General features: G+C 35.8%; 1 protein-coding gene across 3 annotated transcripts; it reads right to left on the bottom strand.

Annotated features, from left to right (window-relative positions):
• Positions 1 to 3725: 3725 nt before the first annotated feature.
• Positions 3726 to 13232, bottom strand: viaf (viral IAP-associated factor). 3 transcript variants are annotated; one of them, XM_089252670.1, is made up of 7 exons: positions 13107 to 13232; positions 11972 to 12068; positions 11698 to 11830; positions 8892 to 8982; positions 8526 to 8669; positions 7064 to 7272; positions 3726 to 3899 (listed from the first exon to the last, which is right to left on the bottom strand). In XM_089252670.1, the coding sequence occupies exons 2-7, from the start codon at positions 11975 to 11977 to the stop codon at positions 3763 to 3765; spliced, it is 720 nt and encodes a 239-aa protein (XP_089108796.1). In that variant the 5' UTR covers positions 11978 to 12068; positions 13107 to 13232; the 3' UTR covers positions 3726 to 3762. The 3 variants fall into 3 exon arrangements, with proteins under 3 accessions (XP_089108796.1, XP_089108795.1, XP_089108793.1); XM_089252669.1 differs by having other exon boundaries at positions 13099 to 13230; XM_089252667.1 differs by lacking the exons at positions 11972 to 12068; positions 13107 to 13232 and having other exon boundaries at positions 11698 to 11857.
• Positions 13233 to 13455: the final 223 nt, after the last annotated feature.

The raw sequence follows: 13455 nt of genomic DNA, 5'->3' as shown, positions 1-13455 counted from the left end.
TATTGGTTGGGTCATGGGGAAGTTGGAAAAATGATCAAGTAGGTTTTGCTGGTAACCCTACAATTGTGAGTAAGTCTCAAATTTATGTTACTCTACTCTGTTGTTCCAGAATCTGATTTTGAGTTTCCCTCTGAATTTAGATCAGTGTTGAACCTTTTTACTTCAGACTTTCAAGTAGCTAAGTTCCCAATGGTCAGATACTATAAAACAGTGTTTCTCAACCTTTCTGAACCCAAGGATTACTGAAATTAGACGGAACACTGATGCATATTATGTGGGGTTAATCTTTGTTCAGTCCTATGCGAGTATTAGATGCATACAATTCAGTAATTTCCATTTTGTTAGAATAAAATTTTTTGATTCTTCCCACATACCACTTATTCCATCTCCAACGACCACTTTTAGTCTGCGGACCATAGGTTCAGAAATGCTTCTATAAAGAAATTCCTTGCTTGCTTAAAACTATAGTGGGGCTGGACAAATTCCAGGTTGCTGTGGCTATAAAAAAAATTGATATATTGGCACCTAAAATTTTCACGTAAATTATTAAATTGTAGACTGAGAGCAGCGCGAAATATTTGGAATTCATAACAGTATATCTACCAATATATTAGAGGGTCACTACTCCCTGGAAAAAAAAAAGCATTTTAGACCTTTTTCTTCATGTAAATCTAGAATTATTTTTGGATTTGTCCAGCCCTGAACTGTAGCAATCTAAATCTTTCCAGTTTTCAAAGTGCTCTGAACTTACCAATACTTGATAAAAAAAATATAAGTTTTATTTGGTATAATTTTTGATGATAGCAAACTGTAACACAAGCAGCTTGTGTAAAGCAATTGATAATTAATTCAACCCCTTAATAGGCTTTTGGCAGCAAATTTGGACGATGTAGAGTTGAAGTACCAGTAGGGGAAAATCTCAAACTGGTAGTACTGCTAACATGATTTAGGAAAAGAGAGGAGTAGGTTTTCCTGTTCTCTCCCCCATATACATATATGTGTAATACGCTATCTTAAAATAAGTATTTGGACACCTATGCAAATGACTATATCTGCGGTCCTCAGATACGTCGCGCCCTCCTATGGTATATATCGTGTAGGAAACAACATCGGCATTAGTCGCATGCAAGATGCCGCGCAGTTCGGAGCTCTCTGATTTCGAGAAAGGTATAATTATCGGGTATCACAAAAATGACCGATCCTTAAGGGACATATCTAACGAGCTGAAGTACATAAAATCGACAGTGGCCTATGTTATTAAGAAGTGGAAGGTGAGCTGTGATTGTCGGAATTTGCCCCGAGTTGGCAGACCAACGAAACTGGGAGATAGAGACCGACAGGTGCTGTCCAGAGAAATTCGGAAGAACCGCACCCAACCGATGGCCCTCATCCGCGAAGAGTTTCAACAGGCATCCGGGAGTATTGTTTCAATGAATACCATCCGTGAGGAAGCACATCTGATTGGTTTTCATGGTCGTGCTGCTGCCCATAAGCCTTTGATCACAAAGTCCAACCGCATTGCTTGGTTAATGTGGTGCAAAGCACATCAAAATTGGACCGTAGATCAGTGAAAACAGGTTCTTTGGAGCGACGAATCAAGGTTCACCCTCTACCGTTCGAATGGCAGGGTTTGGCGTCTGCCTGGAAAACGTCTCCTGCCAGAATACATTGTGCCAACAGTCAAGTTCGGCGGAGGTGGAATTATGGTCTGGGGGTGTTTCTCCTGGTATGGACTGGGACCCTTGGTCCCCATTCATGGTAAGCTCAACGCCGATGCCTACTGCACTGTTTTGGATGACAATGTACTTCCTACGTTGTGGCAGTTTTACGGGGTGGACCCCTGTTACTTCCAGGACGACAATGCCAGCTGTCATACTGCGAGGTTAACCAAGGCTTTGTATGGTGCCAATGGGGTTCATCGAATGGACTGGCCTGCCCAGAGCCCAGACCTGAACCTATCGAGAACCTCTGGGACGAGTTGGATCGCCGAATTAAGGGGTGCCCTACCCGTCCAAAATCGGTGAAGGAACTGACATGTCTTCTCCAAGCCGAGTGGAAGAAAATACCACTAGCCGTCACACAAGGACTTGTGGAAAGTATGCCCCGGAGGGTTCACGCTGTAATTGCCTCTTGTGGAGGCTCTACCAACTATTGATTTTGAATAAAGTTAGTTTTTCTTTTCTATCACAGGTGTCCAAATACTTATTGGTAGATAGTGTACTACAGTCAATGTTCATTATAGTGATCGGTAGAAAAAGTTTCAAATGTTTTAATATGAGACTGTGCTGTTTTTTTCCAATACAAGAACCTCTCGAATATAACATCTATTTTCCATGGAATGATGGGGGGTCATTATGACGAGCATCTACTGTATATTTTTTCACTCATGAAACCGTATAGAGCAGCGGTGCTCTGTGGAGCCCTTGGGGGCTCCGCGGCCGCTCGAAGGAAATAAAAAAAAAACCAGTAAAATTAAAAAAAAATAATTATAAATGTTTTTAAATAGTAAAAATAAATTAAATTTTTTATGGATAATGAAAAAATTGGCCTAGGGGCTCTGCCATGGAATCTTTTTACTAAAAAAGGCTCCGCGAGTTAAAAAAGGTTGAGAACCGCTGGTATAGAGCATAGTTTCCCAACCTTTTTTGTTTCATCGCCCCCTTCAGAAATTTTCTCCCAGCACCCCCTCCCCCAATGCGATCTAACGCGTAGCTTCTACTGCCCCCCCCTGGAACATTCCAGCACCCCCAAGGGGGCATTAATACCCACGTTAGGAATCACTGGTATAGAGGGACAAAATAATGGCAAGATATCTTGGTGGGGGGGAGGCCCTATATTTTAAGGTTTAATGTTTACAAATCAATTTTGTGAAACATTCATGTTTTACAGGTTTCTTATGACACAATTTAAGAAGCATCAGGATTTCTAGAGGCAATCTTACATAGATTTCCTGGTCAGGTTCTGGATGCCATTGTCAATATAGAATACTTGGCCTGTCAGTGATAAATGCAAGTTAATTCGCAACAGCATAGATGCCAATGGTTCCGATTTAATCAGAAGCCTTGATTTTTTTTTTAGCTTTAATAAAATCTTCTGGTTGGAACCAGATTCTTCATGTCGTAGAGGATAAACCACTAAAAAATCCTCCAAGCTTAGCTTGAATGAAAAATCCCTGAAGAAAATACTCTTTTGGTTCCTGCAGGCTAACCATTTTTTTCTGTGGAAATTAGGATTTCAAGTATGGGGAATCGGGGAATGGTGCCAAATGTCAGCAAAGTTATTAATTATTGAATAACTTCGCTCACTTTTCAGAACATGAGAAAAAAATTTAGATAATTATGGTGCTAAACATAATTTATAAATTTACATAATGTTAATCCTTGAATGAATATTCAAGTAGACTTCGTTGAAAAAACGGGAGATCTTAATTAAAAAGTTTGGCTAAAAATATGGTAATGTCCCGGAAAACTGTGGTCAAAGAATGCATCATAAAAAAATCCCAATTTTCACCTCATGTTTTCTTCGGCAGCATATTTCATCATGACAAACCACAGATTTTTCGTCTAGGAATAGACACCTATATACTAGCATTAGAGAAAATGTCAAGAACTCGTTCAAATAGCAACACCCTTTAGCTTGAAAAACTTTATTGAGATAGACTTTTTTTTAACTGGAATCATTTGTGATTGGCGGCGGGAAAATATCACAAAAATTGAACAACAAGGTGCTTTAAAAATAAGTTTTTATTATTTTTTCATGTTGCTACCAATCATTATCGCCATCCTCCTCATCTTGGGTTTGTCTCAGAGAAGACATCAGAACATCTTTTGGTTTTCTTCTCGGATTTTCTTCCAAATCCGATTTCACTGCACCTACTTCTGATAACATCCATTCAAGTTCTGCAAAATTCAAAAATGATACAAAAAGCAATGTTTACAATCTTAAGGGGTCATACTTTTTTACCAAATCCTATCTACAAAATTTGTGTAATTGAGCAGGAAATCATTGATATGTTGCAGATTACAATTAATGATTCTGCCAAAGCAGAAATTGTATTGTTTTCAAGGTTATTTGGGGGTGTATGTGGACTATTTGATTTATTCATTTTTCATTTGCTTAGTTTAATGGTTCAACAAGTAGAGTAGCCATTACAAACTTCTGTCTGGATGGAAAAATAACTTTGCATTTATTTTTCGTGGTCTTGGACAGTGACTAGTAGTCGTCATTCAAAATTATGGTGCACATTTTGTGTATAGGTGAAACAACAGTTTGCATTACAAAGTTGAATACATAAACCTATTCTAGGTTTCATGATTCTGATACTACCCAATAGCATTCCATTGTCTTCTGTATTTTTTGGGCATGTGCAGAGGCATAAACAATGTATACAATACTCAGCAAAAAGCTAGAAATGAGCTTCATTTTTCAAAAATGATTACACTGGTATTGAACAGTGAAATGTAAACAAATCCCTTTAAAAAAGGATGACAACGCAGTAAAACCATCCAGTTCACCTTGACCTCCGATGTAAATTAACATCTCTGAGCTTGTAATTTAACATTTTGCTCTGTGCTTTTGAAAGTAGTCTTGGAGTCATTCTTGAAAGTCTTACAAACCTTCATAATTTGCTGTGCATTGCCGAAGAGAGTTGGCAGATTGGACTGTGAAAGGCTTAAAAAAATTTTTATATTGTGAGAACAGAAAATTATCTGTGGTTGTAGTGTACTGTTTAGGCCAAAAATTGTTTGTGTAACCATCATTTTGCTTTGACTAGGAGTCAATGTTATAGGATACTGAAAGTGCTATAAAAAAGTTTACAATCATATTTAACATGCATTTTTATTGTTGAATAAGGAATTTGTTCAACTTTTTAAGTTATCGGAAAGATATCTGAAGATTGTGTTGGAGTCTATACAGCAAACATATATGTTGGTAATAGTGATATAAAATATTAGATCATCCCAATAAAGTTTGATGAATTTTGCTACATTCATCACAAGTGATTCTCAAATTTTCAATCCATAAATATGATTGCAGGGTCGTAAATGCTTCAACTTTTTTATATTATGGGAACTTGTAGCTCTGACAATTTGTTTGTTTAAAACTTGAGAGAAAATTGAATTTCCCCCACAAAATATGTGAGAAAGATCTAATCGGCCAAAATATAATTGTACATAAATATAAAAATCATTATTAACCTGCTGCTGCATTTGTTTTTTTCACACACTTCAATGTATATTTAAAAAAAACCAATATTACAGAAGCAATGCCAATTTTTAATATTACTATTATTTTTATTTGACCACGAAGCAGCTATGTGATACATGTACAGTACCATGTGCATTTTACCATAAAAACTCAGACCTGCCAACTCTCCGGATTTAGGCGGGAGACTGGATTTTTCATCCTTCCGATGAAGTTTAGATTTTTCGCAAGCTTTGATGGCTATCCTCTAACTACGCTAAAACACCCCTAGAGCATAGCCGTGATCATTTCCGTCGAGAGCAGCTGTAAAAAAGTCTTGGTAACCGTATTTAAGCAACTGGCAAAATGACTTTGTTTACGTAGCGTTTATCAGCAATCATTTATCAGAGGCATGACCTTTGTTGCTGAAATTCATGTATAATCTTTATTGTATTCCATCGGCAGTCGTCCGATAAACACAAGTCAGCAGCTTTGTATTTTTAAATTTTTTAAATTGTTTCCTCCTATTAAATGTATTCAGAAAGAAAATATAAAACTTTAAGCTATATAAAGCTTTTGAGTTCATATATTTATTTATTTAAATACAAACTACAGGGAAAAGCCCAAGATTATCGATCACTGATAGCATCCACGAAAGGAAACACTTATGTTTTATGCACAGATGATTTCTTTCTCTATTCTCCATGGAAAGACTGACATGGAATTATATTCTGCTCGGGCAATACAGAACCTGCATTGGGGGGGGGACCTTTTTCTAATTGATTAAAAAAAAAAAAAAATTATGAAATTTTTTTTTGTGTAGTTTCTTTTGATTGAGTCGATGAGTACAGGGGGGGAGGAGAGACCCCCCTCGGGAGAATTTCTGGATTTTAAAAGTTGGTACGTCTGAAAACTAATTTAAGTAAATGTGAAGCATACTATAAAAACTATTGTTAGTTTTGTATTACTAGCTTTACTTAAATACATAATATAACAACAATAACTCATTTATCGCATTCACCATCTTCGACGATTATGCTTAATGACCTACAAATGCAAGATTTATCAAGTGGCCGGTGATTACTCATAATAACAGCTCTTAATCACTTTCACTGTAAGATATATAACATGATCTCCTTCATGGAGAGTGACAGGGTTCCATCCCAGTGAAAGTGGGAAAAATCTTATAAATCGTATTGGATAAGTATGTTATCATTTTTACTGCAACATGGCTCAAAAAGTATGTATTTATCATTTTTTCTTAACCACACATTTACATTTCCTTAAATAAACTCTGCCATTTTTTCAGGCTAGTGTCATTCTAATGTTAATTTTTAACTGGGCATTGATTGGTCAGTGGCGAAATTTCCCAAAAGGATTTTTCAGCATGTTCATCGCCACGTGACCTTAAGAATTACTTATCACAAAAAAATGAGTAACTTTGCCTGGTTTTAATTTATACAAAAATTGCCACGTTTTTAAGACAAATAAATTCGAATGGTCGACGAGTTTTGGCTCTCCATTGAAGAGCCGAAACGCGTCGACCATTCGACCAGTGTAATTTATTTGTCTTAAAAACGTGGCAATTTTTGTATAAATTAAGAATTACATTTAAGAATTGCATCATAGTTCCATTCGGAGCTTGATTCTTAATGCAATTCTTATATATGGATAAGTTATTAAGAATCAGTCCATGCGAGAAACAAACTGCATTCACGGCACAAATTATGTTTGTAAACCAAAGTTTCACAATAAACCATTCATAATTTTTGTTTCCTTGTCCCATTTTTAAAAACGTTTTTCCCAGGGGTGGCATAAATACATGCATTGTTTTAGAAACATTGTTTTAAGTATGCCAAAAAAGAAGACACACGCATACCATCAAATTTAAGATTTAGACCTCCAAGTTCATCTGGTCCGACAAACTGTTTTTTCATTTGACCGCCACGATAAATGAAAATGGAAGGCAAATTCCTGTCTGGGAAATTCGGGATGCACGTATCAGATACGCTCTTTAGGAATTTTGTTTCTGGAAATTTGGGAGCCAGTTGAATCAGGTAATTATTGATCAGCGAGCACAAAGGAATCCTTGAAAGAGAAGTAAAAAAAATTAGAATACTACATATAATAGACACTACTTATTAGAGTCACAGATAATGTTATCAATTTGGTTAAGTATGGGACTGACCAATATCATAATATGGGAAAAAATTTGTTCATAGTTCACGATTTTGGTTTATACATATATGTTATCAAGTTTTTTTTGCGTATTTTGTAGCTGAGGTTGAACCAGACTCATTTATTCCCTTGTAAGTTATCATTATCAATTTGCAAGACTATGTAAGACCAGGGTTATTAACTTTTTTAACCCACAACCCAAAATAAATAGCAAGACCAGCAATGTGACCCATGGGACTGCTTTTCGAAACTAGGGAAACCAGTGATGCAATATGGATTTATATCACTCATCTCGGAAGCCTCTGCGAATCAAGTTTTTCGGTCGGGACCGAAACTGAGGTTGAAATATATTCTTGGCCAGCTGGGGCAAGAACACATTTTGGTGACCCCATTGTAATCGCGCAAGAGAGGTTAAAGTGTGAAATTCGCTCTTAGTTACAGCCCTGCCATTGGCTCAAGAATTCTTGGCTATTAGTGAATATGTACGACCCATCTAGGAAGCCCTATACGTGAACCAGGTTTAGTCATGAGGCATAAGCTCAATAACTCTTGACTTGTGAATTTGTATGACTCATCTCAGAAGCCCCTGTGATCAAGAACCCCTGATGTAGGAAGTTGTCTTTTTTTCCAATAAAACTTTTTGTACTCAGTGCACAATGTCCTAATCAGACTAATAGTTGCTATGATCCATGTACGTACAGTGTTTCCTTTGGAATTTCTTTACTTTAATGAAAACATGTAAAGTAAAAAAAGTAATTTTCTTCAGTTCTTGGCCAATTTCTTTTACTTGACCATATTCACAGTTCCTCGGCTGAAAGACTTTCACGAGGAATCTACAGAACGTACCGTACATTATAAAAAGTATCGCAATTCGTAATACACATCTACCTCTTCACAATTTCCGAATAGAAAAAGGATTTAGCTCAAAGAGGGAAAAACAATCCTGCACTAGAACAATTAAAAAAAAATTGACTATTTAAAATTTTGAAACATGTTACGTAGGAAACAGAGTTGCCCCATTTCCATGCGTCCTGTTCGGAACAGACACATACTTACAACCAGGATTTTTTTCAGCTATAGTTATTTATTGGTTATTCTTATCAGAAACCTAGAGCCCTGATGTGCAGAGTGATAATGAATAAATTCGATAACACAGTTATTACCCTGGTTTGTATAAATGCAGGATAACCCAAACTCCATCTCCAGCTTTGTTCACTTGCTCCACGTAGTCATTCGCTGAAATCTCTCTCACGTCTCCGAATCTAGATTGCATAGCCTTGATCTTCATCTCTTCGATTCTTTTATTCCTGTTTCAATGAAGAAAGTTAAATAATGAAAACAAAACACAGTTTCAAGATATTCACTACCTGCAAAATTTCATTACCAAGATTGATATATTGAAAGATATTTAAAAATATTATGAACATTTTCGAGAGATACATTACCACAGTGGCGTTGTATTTGTATGAGAAAGGATAAAGAGAGCGTTTAACAAAATTCATCATCATCATTCAACAAAAACATCTAACCTGTACTCAAGCAGGACACGCTCATCCTCTTCATCTTCCAACTCGTCAAGTTCATCAAGCGTCATTCCGTCTATTGCCTTCCCACCTCCAACTTGAAACCGAAAAGCAATAGGATAACTTAAATTCATATTTGTACAGGAAAAAAGAAATATATATGTTTCAGTAAATGTCATATATCTGGTTATTATGCATTATCTGTGAAGGGTTCGGTAAGTTTGATAAATTTCCCTAAATGTTATCACTTTTGCTGGTGATTATGCATAATACCCAAGTATCATTGGTAAACATGATAAATTGTACTGAATTTATCATATTTGCCAGTTATTATCCATAAATGCCATTTCATACTGGTAAATATGATAAATCGATTCCAATGCAGCGATAAGATTTATTATTTAGATGACAGTACTTGCTAACAGTTTGAACCACGATTTAATTAATTTTTTCAAATGACCCAGAAATATCCCCTATATTAATTAATAATTAATTCCAGTATGACGAATTCTGAAATCAGACCTTGATATAGCAAACTTATATAATAAAATTTACAATGGCACCCTGATATAACAAACCCTCATTAAATAAATTCCTCAATTTAACAAATTTTTACAAGTTTTTATGCATATACAATCGGACCCCAATGTAAAAACTCCTATTTAACAAATTCTACAATTGGATACCAATATACCATATTTTAACGTGTATAAGGAACCCCAAATTTGGTCCCAAAAATAAGACAGTTTTTTATACATGGATATAGTATTGAATATATCTTTTTAACTTCGAAATTTTAAGCCCAAAAAATCGGGGGTTCCTTATACACATTAAAACATAGTAATTAAATCCTATTTAACCAATTTTATGGTAAACTTAAAAAAATTGAATGAGAGTTCATTATATCGGGGTCTGACTACATACTAGTCTCATTTGGATTTTTTTTTTCATAGTAATCGAATTCACAAATTAAATTTGGGTATTATACATGATTGCCAGTGGAAGTAATAATTGTTTTTGCATTTATGAAATTTACAGACATTCGGTATCATGCATAATCACCAATAAAAGTGATCAATTTATTAAACTTAGAGGCAATTGTTGATCATACATAATAACCAGTTATTTCACGTATAATTACAGATTTATACTACTTATCGTAGCATAGGGTGAACTGCAAATAATTTGCCAAATAAAAAAGGGTGATAGACAATGTCCTATCTCTGTGCTCGAGTTGTGGTGGAAAATGGATTATGGAATAAAAATGCATGAAGTCGGAAAAAATTTGAATTCGTTTCTGAAAAAACCTACATGCAAACTAAGCACATATATTTGGAAACAGAAATTAACCCTATAAGGTGTCACATGATATTCATCAAAATAGCTGGTTTAGTGGCAAATTATATGCGGCTAAAAATTGGCAAAGTTTAAAATTAAATTTGCGCCAACATTTTTCATCGCCAATTCCGCAAACATTCTAGCTACAATTGGGCAAATTCACCAAATATTTGGCCATGGCACCAGCTTTCGGAAGCATCTATAATGAACCATATCAGTGTTCTAGCTCAGGAGAAACTTCACCTTTTGTTTGCAATACATCACTGAAAATCAGTGTTCGTCTAAGTAGATATTTGACAAAAATTTGAAATAGGCAGTTACAGATTTTGGCAACAATTTGATTTTGTGGAAAAAATCTTATAACATGACATACAACTATCAGAATATCTGGATTTGATGGAGAGCTACAAGTGCTGTGAGATTGGAGAAGTGCAAAATTGATTGCCGCCAAAATCTACTAAAATGTTGACTTCAACAAACGCTGATTTCAGTGATGCCTACAAAAGGCTAAATTTCTCCTGAACCACAACCACCACACGGTTTATTACATGCTATTTTGAAAGCTGGTGAAGTGGACAAATTTTTGGTAAATGTGCCCAACTGTAGTTAAAATGGTGTTTCCAGAATTTAAGGTTAAAAAGTTTTGTGACAATTTGATTTTGAACATCACGAATCATTCAGCACTTGTAGCCCGCCATTAAAAAATCCATGTATTCTGATAGAAACTGCAAAACCTTATATAGGGATTTTCTGCTCTTTAAAAATACATGCTTAGTTTGCGTGTAGGTCTATCAGAAACTGCACAAATTTGTGTTATTTCAGACTTGACACATTTTTTCCATAACCTATTTTCCACCTTGATTCAAAAACAGTTGGAGATAGGACAGGGCAGGGGGGTCTCTGTAGGACGTTTTATGTTTTATTTGGGCTCGTCTGTGTCCCTCAATTTTCATTTGGCAGATTACTTGCAGTTCACCCTGTACATATATTTAGTGAGTCATATGGTATGGTTTAGTATAGTAGTTAAATGACTCGTAAAATCCCTAATACTATTTTTACACTGAAATTCAAATAATGTATTTAAGCACAGGGCCGCAACTAGATGCTTGGTCAACCGGGACAAGCACACATTTTGGCTCCTCCTAGTAATGTCGAAGAGCAACAGACTTACGACACAATTATTCAATCATTGCATTTCCCTCATAGGTAGAAAAATTGATGGCAGATAGCAGCACTACACATAACAAGCATTACACAATAACAAACTCCATGTTAGGTTCATAACATGTGCCAATTCGTTAGAAATTCTGCAGAGGAATGTGGACAATGTGCATGTGGGCTTTAGTAGTAGTAGTAATTGAAGGAGAGGTTAAAGGGTGAAATTTGCACCCTCCTTGATCCGGCACCAGACCTGTCTGCTCCCCTTTAGTTGCGACCCTATTTATACAAGATAATAAAGAGAGCTTCAATTTACTGGTCAGTTTCTCTTGCAACGTGTTCTCAACCATTTGAACAACTTCGTCTTCCGTAAGCTCTTTTTCTTTCTTGGGAGGAAGAACGCCTTTCTCTCTGAGGATGTCGTTCCATTCTGTGTCTGCGCTAGGGTCCTGGAAGAAATCGGAAAATAAATTCATATAAATAAATGTATTTTAACAATACGTATTGAAACTCATTAGCCTGAATAACAGGGGTCACCTACTGTACATAGATTTAGAGAGGATTGATTATATAGCATTGACAAAACTTACCTGCATTGTAAATCGTCACCTGAGGCGAATAGTGATGACTTGGATGGATGTGGTAGATAATTTTGCACTTTTTATACCCAGCTTATCACAGATGTATCTAGAAATATAAAATATAATATTGATGGACATTATATTAGAATAATCATCACAAAATGACCAAAACAACCATTTAATCAAGATCATACTAGGATGTACTACATTCAAAAAGTTCTGTGACTTATTTTATTACAGAAGAATGAATACAGATAAAACCAGTTTATTTGGTATTTTCTTCGAAGTAACTACCCTGTGTAATTATGCATTTTTGCCATTGATCATACAAGGATGTAAATAAGGATTTCAAGCCTTTTTTGCCACAACCTCTAGTCGCTTCGCTGCACTTCTTCGGAAACTGAGAATTGTTGCCACCCTTAAGCAAATTCTTTATAAGAGGAAAAAGTTACATGGTGCAATATCAGTGAAATAAGCTGGTTGTGAAAGTATTGGGATGTGAGGTTTTAACAGACAATCTGACACCAGGAGGGACCTGCTGGCTGGTACATTGTTGTGATGTAGCACCCACGACTTCGTCCTCCCAAGTTCTGGTCCCTCGCATCTCACAGAATCATGCAGATGTTTAAGGACTCACAGGTCCGTCCGTCTTGGTATCAGATCACCTGTTTTGAGTTGGAGTCCCCCAACTCAAAACTCTCGCCTATTCCCAATTGATCGTGGAGCTTATGATCAATGGCAACAATGCATAATTGCACAGGGTAGTTACATCAAAGGAAACACCAAGCAAACAGATTTTATCTGTATTCATTCATCCGTAATAAAATAAGTTTCGGAACCTTTTTGAAAAACGTAGTGTAGCATGCATACAATCATTTCCTGGATATTGTAGGATCCTACAATATTACACTTTTTTTAAAATGAAAAGCATCACATTTTCATATTGTATATAAATGTTAACATTTAACTGCCCTGAATTAATATTCTTTTTATGGGGAGAATCAAATAGCATGTTCACAGCTTAGGAAAAATAAAAATTCAAGTTTGTTTATTTTGAAAGATAAATATTGTGGACACTTGAGTTAAAGTCCGAATTAAAGATTGTTTCAAAAATTGAAACGAATAAAGATGTTTACTTGTTTACTAGAGGTTTTGTTTTGATGGCTATGAGTGAAGAAGAGGCATGGTTTACTTGAAAAAGAGAGAGAGAGACGTGCTTAGCTAACCTAAATAGGATTTAAAAACACTAAAAATAGATTACATCATCGCTCTGTGCGCAAGGCTCCTCCCCCTATTTTTTGACATATCCAAAAGATGTGTACGAGTAAGCTGACCATATTTCCTCGATTGAAATACGGGACATTAAGATTCCAAATACGGGAAAATACGGGACATCGCCAATTATTGCCAAAAATGACGCCAAAACCAAACAAAGTTGCCAAATATTGTTGAAATTACGGAAAAATCAAAATGACGGGAAATGAACCATTACT

Source organism: Pholcus phalangioides, unplaced genomic scaffold (genome assembly GCF_987345545.1).
Source record: "Pholcus phalangioides strain wild (caught in Gottingen) unplaced genomic scaffold, Ppha-v1.0 ptg000030l_1, whole genome shotgun sequence".
NCBI lineage: Eukaryota > Metazoa > Arthropoda > Arachnida > Araneae > Pholcidae > Pholcus > Pholcus phalangioides.
The sequence above is the reverse complement of the archived record's forward strand: the minus strand, read 5'-3'. Positions and strand labels throughout refer to the sequence as shown.

Excerpts from the sequence above, each read along its gene's own strand:
- viaf (XM_089252667.1), bottom strand. The coding sequence starts at position 11,857 with ATGAATTTATTTTCCGATTTCTTCCAGGACCCTAGCGCAGACACAGAA. Across the intron at positions 8,983-11,697 it reads GTTGCAAGAGAAACTGACCA|TTGGAGGTGGGAAGGCAATA; the intron begins GTAAATTGAAGC and ends TTCGGTTTCAAG. Across the intron at positions 7,273-8,525 it reads CTGCATTTATACAAACCAGG|GATTCCTTTGTGCTCGCTGA; the intron begins GTAATAACTGTG and ends TTCTCTTTCAAG.